Here is a 22,288-nt window from a genome sequence, read left to right on the forward strand (position 1 = left end):
ACAAGCTAAGGGTTTGCACTCATCCATTAAAATGGGGCATCTTTCCATGAGCCTTTGCTCTTCACCATGCTATTGCTTCACAACTGAATTATTGTTTTGTGGTAAGCCGCAAAGGAGCTTTCCCACTTAGAGTGGGTCGTGATGCAGTCCCCTACCGACAACCAGTGCAGCAGCAACTAGAAGTATGACATCTTTCAACAGCATAAATCGCTGAAACTTCTGTGCATCGCATTTTAACATACCTACATATATGCATAGTACTGTCTACCAAGCCCCTTCCTCTTTCCCAAGTACAAGCAGCTTGGAGCACCTGGCACTGTGTCAGTATATTCTGAGCAAAGCCACAAAACTCAGGTTAAATAATACTTCAGGAAGGAGGAAGTCATGCAGCAGCAGGGGATCCACATTTTACAGGTACTGTGCATCTCTGCCCCTCTGCTTAGTTTTTTATGTTTACCCAGCTGTGCATTCAGCTTTGCACAACTCCTGCTCTTTTCCGTGTTTATTTGGGGGGAAAAAAGAAAAATCCCTCCCTGGGCTTCTGCACATCAGCCTGCACGTCGTATACCCTGAAAATGACCACCATCTCAGTGAGTCACACCTCATAGGTGCCGCTCTGGACAGCTGTAGAAGTAGTATTATCAGTACTTCTGATCCTCTCACTTTAAGGGACTGTGAGCACTTTCGCTAACTAAGAAAGAAGTCTGTCAATCCCACCCAAGACCCAATGCCTCCTGCTCCTCAGGAGAACCGTCAACCTTCTATTGGCGTGCATCTGGACCCTTGGACCAAAATGGGCAGCACTGGTTCTCAAGCAAGAAACACTCTGGCCTCCCACAGAGATCCTGCTTGGGCTGGTGTAAGTCCCTGTTGCTCTGGCCAGTTTCACTCAAGCAGCCCTGATGCCAAAACCCCTGGAAGGAGACCGAAGCGTTCAGCGGAGAGACATGTCGACAGCCTCAGGCATCCAAGCAACTCATACATTACAGTCGTGCTTGGTGAAGGACTGCACATAAATTCCGAGATTACAGGGCTGCACTAAGTGAAGCGACCAGTCTCACTGCAGTTTCAAAACCCTGCGTTACTTCCAGGCCCTGGGAGTGCGCATCAAGCCCCATATACTGAGCGCATTCTTTCCGTCAGGGGAGTTGCTGTTTTTCTCATCACTGTGACACAGAAGGCAGGAAACCACTGGATTACAATCGCTAGCAAAAGAATCCATGGAGCATTACTCTCAGCAACATTACTGTGCTTATCATCTAAGCTGATATTTACCTGCTTGCAAGTGCCCTTACAAAGAGTGACTTGCAGCACATCGCCCAGAATTTCACACAACCTATCCATATGGCACAATAGCTGCTGAAGCAGTGGAAAGATCCAGATTTTGCTTAATAGAAAAACATCCTGCATAAACGTACTGAACATAGTGGAACTTACCTTCAGAATTCCTGACGTAGACCTCTGGCACTGAGGGAGACACCTTGTACTCTGTGTAGCCGGGAGGAGCACTGGGCGGAACACTTGGTGTGGAGTGTACGTTATTCTCCGGTGCTTTGCTCAGAACTGCTGCGTCCAGTAACTTGGTTACTTGAGCCTCAGGTCGTCGGGGCACTGGATCCACAGAGCCAGGCACCTCCGCCTTCTTGTGAACTGGTTCAGGGATCCTGGAGATAGAGGGGGGTGGGTCAGCTCTCCTGGGGGGTGGGGCTTCCTGAGGACGCCCAAAGCTGAGCTCCGCCCGTCTGTGTGCCACCTCTGGGGGCTTGCCATGTGCATGCGGCTCAGGCTTCTTCAAGCCGAAGCGAGTGATTCCAGGGCTGGGCGAGCTGTCCACCTGCTTGGAGGAGATGTCGATGGAGAGCTCTGTGCGGCGGGAGACAGGTTCGGGTGTGCGCCCCCCTGATAGCTCAACACGCCGCAGGCTGGTCTTGGGTGAGCGTTGGTTGGCAGCCTCTGAGGCCATCTTTGGGCTGTAGTCAGAGTTCCGGGTCCCTACATCTTGGAAGCGCTGACTTGGGGGAGAGATGGTCGTTCGCAGATGAGTGTTAGCCATCCGACGCGCGTGAGGGGAGGAGTGCGCCGACGTGTCAACCTCTTCTACCTCAAACGACCTCTTCAGAGCTAAAGACAGGACAGCAGACAAACAAAGCTGTGATCCATCAGGAAAAACAGGTATGTCACAATTGCACTAATTAAAATAACCTTGCTCAGTAAATTAAATTAACTAAAAAAAGTCAGAATAATCTTACAGAACATCTGACAAGCAAACTTCAAATGCAAATAAGAAAAAGAACAATTTTGACCACATCACCCATCATACATTTACATAGATGGATATATTGCAAGGAGAAAGGTGGGAGCTCTTTCACGGAAACAACAGTCATTCCCTTCCTGGAACTCGAAGCACCAACTATGCCGTGAAGGCCTAATGTTCAAACCAAACAAAGTACATTCATGTTAGGGAGAGGCAACACTGCTCTGCACAAAAGATGGAATAATCAAGTCACTCAGAATCTCAAGAAAAATGACTCGCGATCACGAAAAATTGAAATTAAAACAAAATTCTGAACAAGGAATCAACGCCATCTTACAGTATTGCCCTGTAAGGACTTTTATACCAGAGAAGAACCATTTGCATTTATCACGACAAATGAAAACCACAAAGAAGCAAGCGGTACATTTTATTTTGCTGCTCCACTAGGAGGATTTTATTAAATTATACTGGTAGACATTTCCCTGAAAGCATTTAATTGCTGAACACATTGCTTCAATAGCAAAAGAAATTGGACAAAGTCTATGAACGGAAGCAAAAACACTTACACGGGGCTGTAGTAGGGTTTTAAAGGAAATCCTTCCAGAGGATGGAACGACTGAGAACTCCGGGGGGGGGGGGGAGTTTTTTTTGAGAGCAGAGTTTGAAAGGGGCCCAACTGCAATCATATCCATGAGATGCAAAACTTATGTCTGGCCTGTTCTGACATCAGGATCACATTGGTGCTCATGCATGCACCCACAACTAACTCATGACATCTCCCTGCCAGAGTGCAACTGCCAAGGGCATCACCCTTTTCACTCCACATGCGACCCGATTTCCATGACCGTGATCCAGCATCCGATCATTAGTAAACGGTCGCTATTTCCCCTGTGTGGTCTAGAGTTGTCAGAATGCAGCCAGTTGATTCTGTCAGAAGTGTTTAATCCAAATGCTCCCTGTAAGCCCCTTGTAATGTGTTTTGAAAGCAGCAAATGCCGCATACTACACCACCATGAGCAGAGCCAACAGCCAATTCAGTGTGTCAAAGCTACAGGCCCCAGCCACTAGGGCCAGCCTGGTGCCAGAAAAGGCATTCAGTGAAAACTCAAACCTCTTGGTCAAAATTCCTCAGCTTACAGGAGTAAATACACGTGTGTCCGTGCTTTACACTTTCAGTATGATCCACCTTCTTGTACCGTCATTGAACTTTTATGTTTTTTTGGCTTTTCCAGGACTGAATAACATCCACTCCAAATGGGAAACATCTGAATGGCAAAGAACGACCAAGAACTATATTCCTTTAGGGGGTAACATTAAGGCCGCAATGTCACCCGTATCGCCTATTTAAAAAAAAAAGTTAATTAACTTTTCTGCCTCTGAGTGATGTTTCATGTTGCTATATTGACTTTTTGTAAATAAAGTTCAAAATACGGGGAATGGCTGGACAGAAAGTAATAATACCAGTTTTGTGGGTTTGCACTCCTTGATGGAAGTTGCTGTATATGTAATGGTCTGCTGTGAGTGCGATTAGTAAGTACCGGACAAGACCTATACCCCAAGCCACTCAAGTACCCTCCCACCAGCAGCCTCCAGCATGTATCGAGTGTTTGTACTTGTGCAGGGCAGTTGAAGGAGTTTTATACCAGCGCTGCTATGCAGGTCGGCAGCCGGGCTCTTACCGTAGCACGCCCCAGTTACCCACCTCAACAACAGATCAGAAAGCAGGCTGGTCTCCTGTCAATAGAAGGCATTGCTAATGTCAGCTGAGGGCTGCAGCCCACAGGTCAAGGTCAAGTAAAGAGCTTCCAGAGACACATCCGGCAGTGACTCACGAATCCCGCCCACCCCCACAGATCTCCCTCCTTTTACAGTTTCCTGTGATAGTACCATATGTCTGCTTAAGTTGCATCTTAGTTAATCTCTCCACCAACCGAGTTAAAGAAAACGTCTCTGTGATCCAAGTAAACCGCTTCTGAGCATTCCATTGAGACAGCTCTGCATCCGTTCAGCAGATGATGTACTGTTTCTTTGACCAGAGCAATTCAGGCATGATTTACCCAGCACTAAATGGCTTAATGAGCCCCTCTCTATAGTAGGATTTATTAAAAGTGCCCAAGAGGCAGCTGGTGCCAGATCAATGCACCATTGTGTTGTATGGCAACCACGCAAGGAGAGCACTTGAGTCACCCCTGCCTGTCTACATGCCTCACATTCTTGAGCAGAAATGTGTCTCCCAGGGTCCTCATTCAGCCACAAGCTGCTGTCCAGTGCGTGGTGGGGCAGGACAAATTAAGGAACCTTCCAGGAGCATGAGGCACGTCTATAGCACCATTTTTAGGTTTACACAATCCAAAAATAAGCATCCTCTGCCTTTGCATGCAACCATGAAACCATAAGAAGTGTGACAAATGAGAGCAGGCCAGTCTTGCTCATTTAGGTATCAGTTAAGGCCAAGAGGGTCTCCCAGTCCCCTACAGCTGACTAGCTGTAGCCTGGAACAGACTTATGTCCACACCGACAAAGATGCTGGACACCATCCAGGTACAGAGTGCAGATAGAGGGCTTTTACAAAGGACAGCTGTGCTTGGATGCCTTCCAATCCCACTCTGGACACAGCTGCCATCCATGTACAGTCTATTTATCAATCATAAAATGAAATGTATTTACATCCTTGTTAATAAAATATCTCCTACCAGAGCAGCAGAGTTTTGTAAAATCTCAGAGTACCTCATGTACAATAATTACACTAATAAAGTTTGCATGACCTAGTCATTACTGGGGGGAGAAAAAAAAAAAGAATTAATTAGTTGTTAAAGAGACTAGCAAGTAGACTACAATAAAGTAACAGGTTGTATAAGAAGTCATGTCAATACCTGGATGCAGTGGTTTTCTTACTGCAGTTTTAAGCAAAGAGATCGATACGATACCCTGCGTCCCAGATGGACTGCAGTACAACACAAGAGAAGGGAGAAATAGAACATGTGTGCTTCTGTCTGTCCTGGCAGAAAGGATTAACAAACAACGTTAGCGTGGTCCCTTGTCCATCAGCACCTGGACATGACTCACTGCAGTTTCTCACAGGACCCATGTGGCTGCTAACATAGGAAGCCTTTGTGGGGGGTAGATCACTTGGGATGCCTCTTTGAAACTGAGACACTAAGGAGTTCTTACTAAAAACTTCCACTGACTGATGGCCTTGAACTGGGGCATGCATGCATATGTGCATGTGCGTGTGTGTTTTCAAAGCTAACTAAATGTGAAATTATGGAGAACATGAGCAACCTCAGAGCTAAATGAGTAACCTGACAACGATGTAAAGTCCCCCTGATAATCCACTATAAGGCAAGGTTAAGAGGAGAAGGGGGGAGAAAAAAAATCAGATTTCCCAGACAAAAACAGGAACGTTTTCTGCATAGGGGGTGGGGGAAAAGAGGGGAGAGAGAGAGGGGAAAAAAAAAAAAAAAAAAAAAAAAACTTTTCTGCTCACTTAAAAAAGTTTAAAACAGACTTAAGATTGAGGACACTCCACTCCCACAGGTCTGCTTACAGAAAATGACAACAGGTAGAAACTACAGGTGAATAGCAATGCTAGTGGATTTATCAGAAGATTCTATGGAGAAAAAGAACAGATCCTACAGTCAAGTTGCAGAAATGCTTTGTGTGCGTATTCAAAACGTTCTGAAATGCAACTCGGTCAAATCCACAAAGCTGAAGTGGAAATGGAAGAAAACAAGGAAGTGAGCAGTGTAGTGGTTAAAGACATGATCTTATTACCTGAAGGTTCCTGGATTGGTTTACAGGTGGAAGCTTTGACTTCACACTCCTAATGAAGATTCTGAAGCCAAACTGCTCCAATGGAACATCTGAATGTTCTCCTTGTCTTCACAAGGGTTTTCTTGGGGATGCTAGTCTCCTCCCACAATCCTAAAATATGTTTCAAGTGAACTGGTGACTCTAAAGTGCAAGTATGTATGACTGAATATGTATGTGTGTGTGTGCATGTGTGCAATGGTCCTATGACGGATGGTCCCCCATCTCAAATATATTCTGCCTCGTTCTCTCTCGGGAAAATCCCTGGATCACCATGACTTTCCACTGGACAGTTATCAATAGTGAATAATTCATAATACTTAGCAAATTGTACTCTTATTTTACACTGAATTCATTTTTGTACTTACCAATTTAATCCAAAGATGTCATGGGTCCCAATAATCCCGACTTGATTACTTTTAAGGAGGAAGTTAAAACACTGAAAGTGAAATATTCAAAAGTACTGAGTGGGGGTGACAGAAAGGGTATGTTTTTTCCGTTTATAAATGTACCCGAAAAGTATACAAAACCCTCTTTGCTCTCTATAGTACTATTTCTCCAAAAGTTAATTAAGTAACGGTGTAAAACTAACGCATCACAGCCTCCTCACGACACAGACACTTCAACCATGCTGGAATAGCCTTAATCGGCTCTGTGTGTTACCATGATGCAGTGCTGGCTGAAGGGGTGGGCACGTTCCATCACTCCATCCTAATTTTAACGTCCCTTCAAGGATAACGGGCCCTTAAAAACACAGCTTAGTGCCCTCACAAGCTAGAGGAGATTTTCATGAATACTAAAAGATATTTTTGCTATGAACTTTCAAATGTTTTTAGTTAAGTAGCAGTGAGGTAATGAATCATTTATTACATTAAATTGAGAATCAACTTTCTTCCCCCGTAACAACGGGGGAGACAAATACACGTGTCCTAATCACTACACTCCACTCATTCCATCCAAAGAGCAGTCCACATACAGTATATTACATTACATTGTGTTTTGTGTTATGCAAACTACCTTCCTACACTGTCAGCTTTCCTAACCTGTGGTCAGCTAAAAAGTAGTACTGTCATCAAGAAAAACGAAAATGCCTCATCCAGAGTTACTTGCTCTCACCATATCACTGATTCTTCCTTAGTTAAATTACATTACAGGCATTCTTCCAGATAATTTTATGAGTAAGTGGCACATGACACCTGCTATGTTAGTTTTCTATGTGCACCTGGTACATGTTAATGTAACCAGCTTTGAGCGCAATGATCATATAAACAATAATAAAAAAAAAATAATAAAAACAATTTCATTTCCAAAACACCAAGAACGAAGTACAAAAAATCTGACAAACTAAGTGGGACTCAAACATACATCTCGTCACACAGCACAGGCACCGTGACATCATGTCCGGTTGTTCAGAATGTGAATTCATTCGCATTCTTTTCATTCATTACTTTTGTCTTTACTGCTCTGTGTTTTTTTTTTTTTTTTTTTGGATTAAAGGTTGAATTTATACATAAACACTGAATATGATATTTCGTGTTTATGGGCATTTAAGCGTATGGTACGTGGTGACTCAAAGAGCCGAATGAGCACAGATATACTGTCGTACAATACTAATAAAAAGCCATACAGTAAGATAGAGCATTTAACGAAAGGAAACTGCCATGTTAGTTCTAACATTAACTGCTGAAATAACTCCGTTTTGTGATATTTCAGCATAAATGACTGTCCCTTTTGCAGGCTCAGGACCGCACATAAACGTTTACCATTAATACTAATGGTATTTATATCTTTGAGTAATGAGAGTTCATATTACAAAGGGTTTCTAAGGAACACACTGCCTTCGTGAGGCAGAGCAACACTGTATATTTAACTGATTTCTTCAAAATAATCAGTTAACTGTAATTAAGGTTTTCCAAACACTTTTTGCGCTTATTCTATGCAGCTGCAGACCCTGTGGTTCAGCACTGTACACAGTGGTAGAGACAAAAGAGAAAGTCCAACAGGACGGAACCTGGTGGCAACCATATAACCAAAGCCAAGCTACCACAGCTGCTGCAGATCTGAGGAGCTCAGCGCTGCACTCAGCTCCATGCACAACCAACTACTCCTTCTTCCTGATACTAATATTTAATGTGAAGAACTGCCGGTCTGAATAATGGGGGGACCACCCCCCCCCCCCAACAACAAGTCCACCTCCTAATCGGGAAGCTTTAACCCTACCAGTTCAACTTGTTTCATGTCAGTTTGTTCAGAACTGGAGTATTTTAAAAGTTAACGAGAAACAGATTAGCCGTGTCTATCATACGTGGTGAACACCTATCATATGACTGGAAAACCTGAGAAGATGGTCTTTTCTTACTCATTTCATTTTTAGTAGAGAACAGCAGGTCAGGCAGCAGTGTATCAGGCAACAAACAAGTCAACTAAGGAGAACACATAATCATGTGAAGTAGTGAGCGAGGGTCATGTCGAGGGTCGGGGTCTGGGGGTCACAGGCGAGCAGAAATGAAACAGACACTCAGTACTCTCAGACTCACATAGTAGACACAGACAGACACAACACTGTCCTGCAGGAGGAAAAAGGTACAAACGTAATTCTGATGGGATTCTGAGATTACCTGGAGAACACCCTGCAGTGTTTGTGGTGTTCATAGGTGGCAAAAGGTAGCACAGTGCAATACTGCAACCAAAGGACCCAGGTTTAAATCCCTTTCTGTGCTGTTATACCTTTTAACAAGGTGTTTACCCTGAATTGCTCCAGGGTAAGTAACAGGGGTAAGGAATTGCCTTGCTGTATAAATGGCTAATAGTAAAGTGTTGCTGCAAATAAGGGCATCAGTTAAATGAATAAACAAAAGACTCACTGAAATTTACAAAAATCCCTCAAGTTCCTGAATATTGTGGTGTTCCCAGGGTAGGCAGCTGTGCAGGGGGTTGGGAGTGGCACACAGAGAGCAGGAATGTTCGCGGAGGGGGAGAAAATCTACACACCAGCCTGTTTTTCCAGGCCCACTGCAGCAAGAGGCTGAACGCTGAAATGCCCACTGTCTGCTTGTTTCTGGCACCCACAGAATTTGTGCCCTCTGTGGAATTTCCTCTCCTGGCCCAAACACCCTCGTGCTGAGAGAGGAAGACAATGGCACCATCTCCCAACACCTCAGCTCCGGCGGGGGACTAGCCCGCTGTGCAAGGCTGCACCGAGGAGTAAGCAAACGCAGCGCCGCTGTGAATAAATAAAATTCCAGTTAATGCAGCTTCATTTTTTCCTCCATGCAAGCTGGTCAAAAGGCCTAAAACTGACTGGAAGAATGTGGCCTCTGCCTGCAGACCGAACCTGATGTTTGGACCACACGCCCATGGAATGCTACACGAGATGCACACCCTCTGCGTTTCGCACCCAGTCACGCTTCAGCGTTACGCTCAGTGCCGCCTGCAAATAAATGAAACGCTGGAGAGACGTCCAAAGGTTTAATCTGTCAAAATCTGTCAAACAGAGAGAATTAATCCAGCTTTCCAATGCCAACAAAATGTTCACATGAAGTAAAAGGGAAAAAAAAACTGATGTAGAAGCGAGAGACAAACACTGCACAATGTCCAAGTCAAACCATATTTAGAATTACTTTACAGTATGTGTTCAGTTTTGTTGATCATGTCATTATTGTTGTTGATGCCATCGAGTCAAGCCTGACCCGGCGGAACCGGCACACACCCCGAGCAGGGCTCAAACCCCGTACCCGGCAAACAGCGAGGTACCGGTCAAACCTGCCACGCCACCACATCCCCTCTAATTTTGCACACCACTACAAAAAAACACACACACACACACACACACACACACACACACACACACACACACACACACACACACACACACACTGTCTGAACCGCTTTTCCCACATGGGGGTCACAGGGAGCCAGAGCCTAACCCAGCAACACAGGGTAGAAGGCCGGAGGGGGAGGGGACACACCCAGAACGGGACGCCAGTCCGCCACAAGGCACCCCAAGCGGGACTCGAACCCCAGACCCACCGGAGAGCAGGACTACGGTCCAACCCACTGCGCCACCGCACCCCCTATGCACTAAAAACAAGTTTTGTTTTTTTTTTTTTTTTAATTCAAATTTGTTTTTAAATGAGCGGGGGGCGCAAAGACAATCAACTAGACAAGTATCAGACCAAACAAAACAAAACTGTTACATTTTAAACAGCATCTAGAGCTACAGGTGGAAATTCCTTGAAAACTAACTTAAGTAAAAGTGAAATTAATCAGAAAATACATGCAATTTCTTTGCCAGGTATTCCAAAGTAAAAATAAATACAATATGGATTCTAGATAGGGGGCCGCGGTGGTGCAGTGGGTTGGATCTCGTCCTGCTCTCCGGTGGGTCTGGGGTTCGAGTCCTGCTTGGGGTGCGTTGTGTCGGACTGGCATCCCGTCCTGGGTGTGTCCCCTCCCCCTCCAGCCTTGTGCCCTGTGTTGCCGGGTTAGGCTCCGGCTCCCCGCGACCCCGTATGGGACAAGCAGTTCAGACAGTATGTGTGTGTGTGTGTGTGTGTGTGAGAGAGAGAGAGATTCTGGATATTTTAATTAGCAAATAGCATGGCATTTAGAGCTGCGATTTTCCACTCTGCAGACTCCTAGTTTGAATTCCCACTCCTGCTTTGGTACCTTCATCAAGGTACTGACCCTGAATCGATACATTAGGAGAACTCTGCAATAGAAATGGGAAAACCCACTGTAAAGCTGCTTATCTAACAATGTAAGTCACCTTGCATAAAAGTGTCCTCTGAATAGAGGTTACATTTATTCATTCAGCAGACGCGTGATTAAGTACAGTCTCTTTCCACCATATGAATCAATGTACATCACACAGGTAGCTGCATAAAACTTCATCCAACGATTATATCAACGATTCCTTCCTAGTAATTTTTATGTACATATAAATATTTACGTTATATTACAGGAGTAGTTGCGTGAAGGTTTATCTATTGTTTAACAGGTATGATCTCATTAGTGCATGAATATTTATTTACACCTTACATGAGCTTAAGAGATCATGGGCGAAGTGAGGCCGGAAGAGGTGAGTTTAAAAGACTCTTTTTAAATGTGGACAGAGATTCAGTAGTTCTGAGCGAGAGGGGGAGGTCGTTCCACCACAACGGAGCCAGAACCGAGAACCTTTGCGCTTTACGTTTCATGCGCGGGAGCACCAAGCAGGCATACGTGGAGGACCGCAGCAGTATGGTTGGGGTGTAGGGGATGATCAAGTTTGTAGACAGCTGGGAGCAGTTCTATTAATGCATTTGTATACCATAACCAGAGTCTAACCAGGTTAACGTTGCAAACAAAAATCTGAGATGATCTGACTTTCATTGTGTCCATGTGTCCTAACAGTCCCACAAGCAGCATTCACATATATACACAGAACACAAGCCAAACACAGAGCAGCAACAAATGTGTGTAAGATAACTATTTTGAGACTATCCTATTTCTGCCCCTGAACTGTTTTCCACAACATACTACAATAGATGGAGATCATCTCTCACGAACTCCCAGGGGGCGTATTACAAAAATTACGCTGTTGCACACAATCCAGTGAGGAACGCACAGTTCAACGGGAGGGGACTTAGTGAAGGAGTGAGCCCATGTTCTCCCACGCTGAGGAAGGACGGTGTCCTGTCAAGCCCCTCACAGCTGGACAGGAGGGAGGAAAGGGGAACGGGATGGGGGGCACAGCAGAGGAAATCAATGGCAGCACCATGGAGATGAAAGGAGAGAAGTGAGCACAGCGGAAAGGAAGTGGACGGGAAGAGCCAGATGTTCACCCACGATTCCCCGTCTGCTCTCTTTGCAAAAAGATCTCCCCGCTGGTCTGCTTGTGTTGGGAGGGTTCCAGCCATGAGCCTGCCATCAACCGTCTGAGCAGAACATCATGTGTAAATGAGCGGTGCGTCGCCGCGGAACGATTCGGACATCAGATAGCCACATGACCTCACTGCTGAATGGACTGACGCAGCAACACAAAGACTAAGGGAGAAGTAGTTCACCAAAAGGTTGCGTTTCTCAGGAACCCAGACACCGAGAACTCGCAACACAATACACACAGCCGAAATCAAATCTTTACAGACTTTACATGCTTGATCCTACCAAAACAAACATGTTCAATAGTGTGGTTTAGATATTTTCATGGAAAATTTATACATCTTTGTAAGTGTTACGGAAGAAAAATACAGAAGCAGAGGAAAAAATATGAAAAAAGACTGACCTTCAAAGTCTGATATTATTCCCTCCAAGTGAACATTAACAGTGGAATCAGACATCTTTTGTGTTAATACCAGGATATAGAAATCCGTTCCCAATCAAGGTAACGTCTCGGAGACGCTCTCCGGATTTTAAACAAATCCCAAATTAGGAGTCGACACAAAAAAAAAGCTGTGCTTCCAGGATCCAGGCCCACAACTTTCTTAAAGGACCAACTTATTTTGCCTGCGTGCTCCTCTGCTCTCTTCATTGGTGAGCGTGGAGTGAAAGGCAAACTGCAACCCCCTCCCTCTCGCTGACTCACTCCCTCTCACCCCCTCCAGCTGTGGGGCCGCTGCTCGCTCACTACGGCAGCCTCTCTGTAAGCACAACGCTGCTTGGCTCCACTGGACCACCACACCCACTCTGCGTACTCTCTCTCTCTCTCTCTCTCTCACACACACACACACACACACACACACACACACACACACACACACACGCAGCCATTCTCTATAGGGACACAGCCACATTCACTGATGCAGTCTCTCTAGCTCTCTCACACACACACACACACACACACAATCTGGCCAACTGTAACACTAAGTGCCACTGTTTACCATCCTATAAATTATAAACAAAGTCCAGATGCATCCGTCTGTAGCAATGACACCCACAACAAGGTAATGCTCACAGTTCAATTCATGAGTTCTATGCTCTCATGCAGAAACTTTTCAAAAATAAAGAGGACAAAGAAACCAACATCTGATCACTACACATATTGAAAACCTGCTGCTCCACTCCTGCTAACTGGCCCGGAAACTTAATACAAATGTTCAGAGATGCAAGTAATCTTTATTTTGATACATCAATGTTCAATTGCAGGAATCGCTGCATAGTGTTAATAAAGAAGCCACATCTCAGTATATACTTTGTTCTTAGTGTTAGATGGTACAACCCCCTTGTTTAGATCCCACACTCTGCACTCTTCTATTTATGTTCATTATGCTCCATCCTCCAACAGTTGTTTTTATTCCTGCTTCAATCCTAATAAGGCATGCAAAGAAACAACACTTTACAGAAAAACAGCGTTCCAGTGCAGTAATTTGGATCAAGACTGCACTTTCATGAGACCAGCCATAACTAAACAAATACCTTCTCATCTGAAGACCTCCTTAATTACTCATGGAGTTGGGGCTCTCATCAGGCATGCAGAACACAACCTTTGGGTCTCCAGCATGATGAGCTTGGGGGTTGGGGAGGAGAGGAAATGCACTCCACCGGACCTGGTTAAAGCCTGACCCAATTTGTCACCATGAAAAGCACACCCTACTCCACTCCACTCCACTCCACCCCACCCCACCCCACCCCCCCAACTCCAGGCTGTCAGGAACATTGTGCTGAGAACTGCCTTCCTGAACACAGTGTTTTTATTGCCCATTCCTTTTCCTTCTTGTTGGGCGGGCCGGTGGCTTCCTCGACTGGAGAGGTGGGTGGAGGTAGGGTTGGAGTACATCAGCTGTGTGTATCCTACCCAGCCAGCTGACCTTTGAGGGGACGGACAAAGGCCATGAATAAGTGTAATGTGGGATAGAGCATGGGGTCAAAAGTTGCTGATATTAATGAGCTCCATGCATCCAGCCACCGCAATTGAGATCATTCGATGGCCCGCCGCACTCAGCACAGGGGAAATCAGCTATGAGCTCCTCCAACCATACACAAGGCAAACTCACAAGGTCACAGTTCGTGATGACTTGCCAGCAGAGCACATACAAATCTGTAGATGAACAGCTAGCAGTAAACATACTCCTAATAAAACAGGGCAGCTAGCTCACTGAAGCAACAAGTTTCGGTGTTCACACAAAGAGTATTATGGGCTAAGGGCAACTAGGCTGAAGTCAGGCATCTCTGCTGTAACACCTCAGGTTCAGGGATGAGTTATTCAAGCTCAGCACCTCTAGCCTAGAGCTAACTTACACTTCCTTTTATGGTTGCTGCTTGCAGAACCATGGGGCATTCAAAAAAACCCAAACACATAGAAAGAAATCTGCAGGGCTGTACCTTCCTTGAGGGGCACGGTGGCACAGCGGGTTTGGCCGGGTCCTGCTCTCTGGCGGATCTGGGGTTTGAGTGCCGCTTGGGATGCCTTGTGACAGACTGGCGTCCCATCCTGGATGCCCCCCCCCGGGTTGCCAGGTTAGGCCCCGCTTGGTTTAGCCAACATGTGTGTGTGTGTATACACCTTTCTTTTTCACCACATCAGAGAGAATATTTAACCACCTACTGACCATTATGAGTAGATAAAACTAAGCAATGTATAGGCCACACAAATTAAACCTGCTGGCTGCAATCTGTTTTATACAAATATAGCACTGAATCTGAGATTCATTTTCATGCATCTGGTCCACTGTGACAAAGTACAGTGAGTGAGCAGATTTGCATGTGTTCGTCTGTGTGTGTATATAAATTACACACAGACACACACACACACACACACACACACAATTTAGAATTGTTTCCAAGTCATACACACATATGACTTCATATGCTAAAAAATGCTTACTTCACTTATAAAATGTTCTGTATCCATAAGACCTGGTCTTGAAACCATACCCTTAAATCCACATAGAGGGTAAAAGATCAAAAGATTCTTACATCATTAGCCATGGAAACCAAAGAAAAATCTGGGGAATTCCTCGGCTTCATGAAAGACGTTATGTTTCCACAAATGTTTCGACTGTTGGATATGAGTTACTGAAAATGATGCGGGTGTTTTCAGCACTTTAGGATCTGGCCATCTCAGCACAGAGTCAGCTCACTGGCAATAAGCTAAGGAACTCTGCATAGCTTGTGGCTTTAATTTACTATGTTTCCAGACTTGTCCCAGACGAGCTGTGACTACAGAATGTGCCCTAATTTAAGCAACGGCAGAAACACTTTGCAGTGTAGCTCAGCAAGGCATGTGTGCGCAAGAGAAAAGGCCTGGCTGGAGCACAACAGCTTGCAGATCTGACCGCCAGAGCATGTTCCCTCATCAGTGTGGTTCAAATTAGGCTCCACTACCATCGACAGAGCACGGTTTCCTCTCAGCTCAGCCCACATGTGATTCCAGTATGATCTACAGGGCACAGCCTCCCATCAATATGATCCAAGTCAGGCTTCAGCATGAGCAGAGCCCAGTCGTCTTTTCCTATCATGATCTACACAGCAGGCTTCTCCGAGAAAGCTTCTCTCCAGTATGACTCAGAGTATTTTAGTCCTCTAGAAGAGGAGACGAGTACATGCTGAGCCTTGCATTGTGGATTAGGCCTCTGGTCCAGTTATGGCTCTCCAGAACAACATCTGGAGGCAGCTGGCAGAAGTAGTTCAGAAACATCTGTGAGCAGATGTTGCTCTTGACAAACATATACATAAATAAACAAACAGCTGAACAAAAGTGGGTGGTTTAAACTTGGAGGACTGCTTGGCCATGCTATTCTAACAAGAGCACTGCCACAGGACTGGAGGGAGGGCTCAAGTACCAGGCTGCCACTGACCAGCTCTATACAAGAGAGTCATCTGCCTGCACAGAAGAACATGCAAGTCTGCATATGATGCAAACTCTATTCCATTCTGCCCGCTGCCATTCAGTACCTGTGACATTCAAGGACACCAGAGCTCTAGTTATAAGAAAGCCCCAGCCTGGCTGACCTTTGAGTTTTTGAAAGGCCCCTTTTTTAGGACTTTGAAGAATCATCATTTTGCGGAACTGATAGTACAATCTCACCATAGTGCATTGCGGTGAATGTTTGGCAAGTTTTGTAAGAGGTCATTTTTGATAATCTAACTCTGCCGAATTAGCAAGGATAATAAAAGAAAAGCCTGAAGAAAATCTCTCGCTGTGCAAGACTGACTGCTCTCCCCATAACTCATTTGGCTACTGCAGAGGGGGCTGTACGCAAAGCACTTCTGTGTGGATTCTCACACTCTGTACGTTTCCACTTTTTTCCAGATTTCCCTCTGCCTACCTCAGTTTAGCAGACCTGTCTCTAACCACTTCTCTGAGGCAGGACTCTCTTCTTCCCCTTCACGAGCTAGGAAATCAAGCTCCGCCTAACAGTAAATGTGAGATAAGACAGAGGTCCCCACAGTTCTCATATGGAAAACAGGCAGCACTGCAGTCTCCTTCACGAGTGCAGGAGCAGGAATTCTCCATGGGTAGACACACCAGCCACATCCAGATAGGACCTGCAGGTCCAGTCAGCTTGAGAAATGACTCACCGTTATGCAGAGAGGAAAAGAAAAAAAGGAGAGAGAGAAATAGAGCAAGAAGACTAGACACTGAGTGATAACTGTGTCTTTCGAAACCGTGATTGATGTTTTATTTAGCAAATGCTCTTGATCATAGCATGAATTGTTCCAACACAGCCTAGTGGTGGGCTTTTTCTCTTTGGCTGTCCACATTTTACAGTATCATAGCTAGTTATCTGCGCAATCTTGCCCTCTCATGCCATCAGTCAACCATAGCACGGTGCAAATGAAAGGAGGCAAGGCTAGCTACTGGCTGTAGCAGCCATGCCTTATCCCCAAAAGATTAACATGGACATTGTTAAAAACCGGAAAGATTTCTCCCCCCGCTACCCACAGGTCCCCCACACAACAGAAAACAAAGACTTTCTTATGGCCAGCCCCGCTGCAGCAAGATCCTTGTTCTCAGTAAACAGGCAGAAAGACTTTTCTCAGCGGAAAGTGACTCCTGCTGTGAATCGCATCATTTCCTGCAGGTAAGTTCTGCACTTTTATGCCATCATCTCCACAAGCCCAACCACCAGTGCTCTGAAACTTAAAAGCAGTCCATGGAATCATGATACTCCAAGTGGTCACACATAATCTGACCAGTTTCAGCAGTCATTTTCAGCTACTTTAAAGCTGGCATTTGTAGAAAAGGGACATCAACACAGGGCATCCCACTCACTAGTTAAGCAGTGTACTCATATTATGAAACGTTCTCATCGAGGATTTTGCCATTTCATGTCGGTCGCCTGTTTTTGTAAGACTTGCTGACATAATTTCAGGATATTAAAGCATATCAAAGTCCTTAAGATCTTTTTTCTTATAACATTTCAGTTCACAAACACGGTGGCAAGCAGCAGAAACAGAAGCGTACATAAATGGCAAGTGAGCCGGAAGGTTCCAGGATATATTCATCGTATTGGGCTCTGAGCGGTCTAAATGTGTTGCGTCTTTTTGCTGTGGTCGCCATGGACACCCACCCAAAACAAGCAGTGCAAGGAAGCTGAGCTGCCTTCAGCTTCCCCTATAAAACTGAGCCAGAGTTACACTAAAAGGAAAAAAAAAAAAAAAAAAAAAAAAAAACACACAGGCTGCTGCCCCAGGGGCCTGCAAATAAACACAGCGAGAAGGGCTATACAGGTCTCAGCCATTCTGCCCTAACAGAATATTAGTCACATCTTCATAATATTCCTCAAGCAAGAGAAACGCATGTTTGCCTCAAATGCTTACAAGAAGAGGCTATTGCTTATGAATGTATAACACAGTAAGAGCACCACCCTGTGGTTTCCTACAAAAATCAGTATGATTAACATGACTACAATATGACTTATCAAATTCAGTCCTTGGAGAAAAGAGGAGGGAAAAAAAAAAAAAAAAAAAAATCACTCTGGAACACATGTAACCGGTGTAGATCCAATTTTAAAAAATAAACCGTGCAGAGTTATTTTTATTGTTCAGAAGAGAGTTCACACTGTGTTAAAAGTCTACCATCAACCTTGCCCACGTCACCATTTGAGTACACAGTAGATGCTAATTTAGGTTAAAGATGTATGGTTTTGGTTTTGAGCTGGCTGAAGCCTTGGTCGCACAGAATGGGAGGAATGTGCCGAGCGGCAGCTTGTGTGGAAGCGGGAACTTTGTCTATCGCTTGGCAATGAAAAGCAGTCAGCGTTTGAGAAACACGAAACATTCATTACAGTCCCACCTGCAGACAGATCAACAGATTTCAATGGACTGTTCATCCGAATATAGTCCTTTAGAAATTATTCAAGCGTATGTAAGCAGGTATTTTGGACTGTTACAGATACAAATTATTGGGGGAAAAGATGGTGTATCCTGTAAGAGTAAATAGGACATTTTTTCCTATTTGTGTTATCCATGAACAATTTTAAAGTACAATACATTCAGCAAACTAGAAGACAGTACTAATGTAACCTTAACTATACAAAAATCCTGTGGAGCAATAAATATATAATCAGGAGGCAGAGTAAGGAGCCCTCAGACAGCCAGGCTCAGTTCTGGTTACAGGAGACAGCTGGGAATTTGCTCCAGCAACAGGAAGGACCCCACTTGTGAAGACCCTCAGAGATTTCTGCCGTTCTTCATTCTCCCTAGTCACATTTTTGTCATTCCCGCCCACCTCACCCATTTCCCCATGCTAGCCTCGATAAACCTCCTCCTGGAGAATCCATTAGCACGCTCCCTCCACTGGAGGCACCGACGCCGGGGTCCTTGGTGGGACATCTGGAGGGTTTGTCGAATCCTCTGTTACTTTGCAAGCAGGGATAGTCCAAGATGACTTGTGCCAAAGCAGCCCCAGAATGAAACACAGCAGAAAGGTGGTCTGCATTCCAGTCATACTCCAGGGCATGGGGCAGCTTTCCCCCATCCATGGAGGCACAGGCATAAAGCAAACTACTTAAAGCAACATCGTGGAAGCACAACACAAAAGGGAAACTCAGCCTTTTTGCTGAGGCCCCTTATAGAACATTGCAAGAGCCTCATATGTATTCTGTCACCGATGAACCAAGCCTTCAGCAGCCCAAGCAGTAGAAGTAGGGGACTTCTACCCCATCAGTCAAACACTCCTGTCTCTGTGGGGACCACCAAAGCAACCAAGAGTGCAACAAACAGTCAGAGGCAACAGAGACACAAATGGCATGCTTCCCGTTATCGCTGCTTTAATTTACACAACTTCTGAACAAAGTCAGAGGCGAGAAACAGAACCAAAGCGGCCTTTGCGACCCCAGCGGTCAGCATTGCCGCTGAAGCCCGGCCGGCGGTCCGACAGCCGGGCAGGAGCCCACCCCCCTCCCGAATCCCAGTGGCCGCCAGCCGACTATAGCCAAACTAAACCCAGACGGAGCGCTGGCGGCTCTGAGGCACAGGCAAGAACGGCAGCCCACTCAGTCACTCAAAAGAAAAAAGGCAAGGGAGAAAAAAAAAAAAAGAATGCTGACAAAAGTTAGATAAACATGTCTGTTAGAGAATCCCTACAGTGAGGGGAGCTGGAAATTAGGTCCCACTTACCTGCGATTTTGTCTCCCTCCATGGCTGGATCACACCCTCAAACAGCCACATGTAACGACTACTTTTTTTTTTTTTTCCCTTTTTCCTCTCCTTTTTTTTGGAGACTTCCCTTTTCAACCTCTCTCTCCCTCTCTCTCTCTCACTCACTTTCCAACTCTAACTCTCCTTCTCTTCCGTGCTTGGCTCAGTTTAATTTCTTCAGTCTGCTATGAAAATGAATGCATCCACAATGACAGCATCGCCATGTGCTGCTCATATGGACTTTCTCCTGCTTTCTCCCCCTCCCCTCACTTTTTTTTTTTCCCCTTTTTTCATGCCTTGACACTGAAGCTGTATTGTGTCTTTGAAATAGAAACCCAGGCCATGTGACCCAAACGCCCCAGCCCAAAATAACCCGTCCCACTTACTGTGCAAGGGTTTGGCCAATCCCAGCCCCCAACCTCCTCAGCAGCCTTTCGCACCCGTGGCCCAGGACTCTGCAGAGTGTTGTTTACTGAAAGGTGCAGCAGTTGCCTCCAGGTTCTCATAAGGCTGTCGCAGACAGGAGTCTTGAGTATGCCAGTGGAGGAAATTTGAATCACGTTTAAGGTTTTTCAAAATGGAAAATAGCTTAATTTGTCCAGCTGTAAGATTCCACGTGTATCTATGAATACTAACGGGGGGCTCACTTTGGGGTCTTGCCAAGTTCCACCCTTTTGGTTTTCAGCCCCCCTCAGCGGTCTGCAGAAAGAGCTGACGCACACTGACCTTCGGCCTCTTTGTTACACTTGCCTGAGGTCAAAATGTTGCTATGTTGAGAGCACTAAAGACATTTGAGAGTAAAAAACATCTGGTCACAGCATTCCCTATTAGTGTTTTACTTTGGGCTCCAACTTCAGTCACTCTGGGATGGAAATTGTAACTGGTACAGGATGCTTGTGAGTCATTCCCATTTGCTTCCCAACTGTCGCTTTCCCAATGTACAAGAGTTTGTCCAAGCAGTTAAGTAACCTATAGCTTTCATGCTTTCTTACTTCAAGTCATTCTGATCAGACTTCCCATAATGCATGGCCAGTAAAGAGCCAACAAGAACTGCTGAACTTTTGTCCTTCTCAGTGCAAGCGATTCATATTTCTTGGACGCCATTTTCTGGAAACAATACCCCCTTTAACTGGTCAAGCCCTTGAAATGACATAAAATTTTTTTTTAAATCAAACCAAAACTGCCATGTAACCGGTATTGATGTATTCTCAGTCTGGATCTTCATGAACCAAAACAAAATCCCATCCTTGCAGAGTCATCCCATCTCCAGGCCTGCGAGGCAGGGGAAATCATTAAAGGTCCAGCTGCAGGAGAGACATGGGCGACAGGAGGCCCCGGCCCCAGAAGACCATATTGTCAGGCAAGATGTAAGGTAAACTGTTTATTTTACAGATGTTGATGCAGATGGTCCACTGGTAAAATGCAGGCGAGCTCATGTGTTTGGGAAGTACACCATAGTATGTGATGTGTTAGTGAGTTTGTGATGCAAGGCTGTGTGAGTGGGTCTGTAATTGTGAGCGTTCGTCCGTTTATGTTCCAACAGCACTCTGCTGTGTCCCAGGCAGAGGCCAAATATATCTGTCCATCCACATCAGACGCAGCAGCTACCGCTGGAGACGGGAGACAGCCCAGGCCAGCTGTACAAACTCCAGGAGGACTGCACCACCCTGGAACACTGCTGCATGATTTCACCGTCCCCACTACTGCCAGATGACATCATTGTCATATTAAATGTTGACCATCTCCTCGATTCCTCACATTTTTCATCTAATTATGACACGAGTGCACGAATGTGACCGATTTCAGGTTATGCAATGCAGAGTTAATTTAAAAGTACATTTTCCCTCAGGAGGACATGACATCTTGCTCTTTCGGTGCCCCCACCAACAGGCTGACCCCATCCGTAAAAAGAATAGAATAACCCAAAGGGTAACAAAGAGCATTGCGCAAGCATGAACTGGTAACAGATTGCTGGAGGCCATTTGAATGGGCGCATAACGTGCGTGACTGTGTGCGCGCACGTGTATGTTCATGAGTACATCTATTACACGCTTTCTCCAATATGTTTTTATTAATCGTCATCATTTTATACTTAGGTAGAATTTAATACAATGTAACTTTAATACAGCTATTTCGCAAAACGTATAAAATGCCACATATGTATGTTAAATACAAAAGCACTTAAAACATTTTTAAAAACAGCAGCTGCATTAAAAAAGTAATAATAAAATAATGTAAAACCATAAATGCATGTATCTCACATGGATGCAAAGAACTACATCCGTTCTTTACCGAACTAGTAAATCTGTTCCATGAAATCACTCCAATAGTCAAATTCCCACTATGAATTTAAAATATCATTATTTCTTATTGAGAGAAAAATTGCTTCCTACATCAAAGATGTAATCTAAAATTCAATAAAACAGCAAAGAGAGCACTTTATGCACAAAAAATGACAGCACTGACATTACATATGTAACAAAAATTATTTATAGCTTTTAATCCTATATTTTTATTCATTCAGTCATCATCAATTACCACTTGTCCTATGTAGGGTCAGAGGTGCAGAGCCTGTCCCAGAAACAAAGGGCCAGAGGCAGGGTACACTCTGGACAGAGTGCCAATTCATTTCAGGGCATAACATTATATTTTTTTGTCTTC

At 44.9% G+C, this 22,288-nt stretch overlaps 1 protein-coding gene across 4 annotated transcripts in view; it reads right to left on the minus strand.

The window, feature by feature from the left end:
* septin9b (septin 9b) overlaps positions 1-22,288 on the minus strand; it is a 72,901-nt gene that overhangs the window by 39,038 nt on the left and 11,575 nt on the right. For 2 of the 4 annotated variants that reach the window (XM_018762011.2, XM_018762012.2), the window contains exon 3: positions 1,438-2,121. In XM_018762011.2, coding sequence (XP_018617527.1) covers positions 1,438-2,121 — 684 coding nt within the window. Of the gene's footprint in view, positions 1-1,437; positions 2,122-12,329; positions 12,510-19,606; positions 19,936-22,288 lie in introns of those variants that run through there. The other 2 variants (XM_018762014.2, XM_018762013.2) reach the window with 2 other exon arrangements.

The sequence above is a fragment of the Scleropages formosus genome, chromosome 20 (genome assembly GCF_900964775.1).
Source record: "Scleropages formosus chromosome 20, fSclFor1.1, whole genome shotgun sequence".
NCBI classification, from domain to species: domain Eukaryota; kingdom Metazoa; phylum Chordata; class Actinopteri; order Osteoglossiformes; family Osteoglossidae; genus Scleropages; species Scleropages formosus.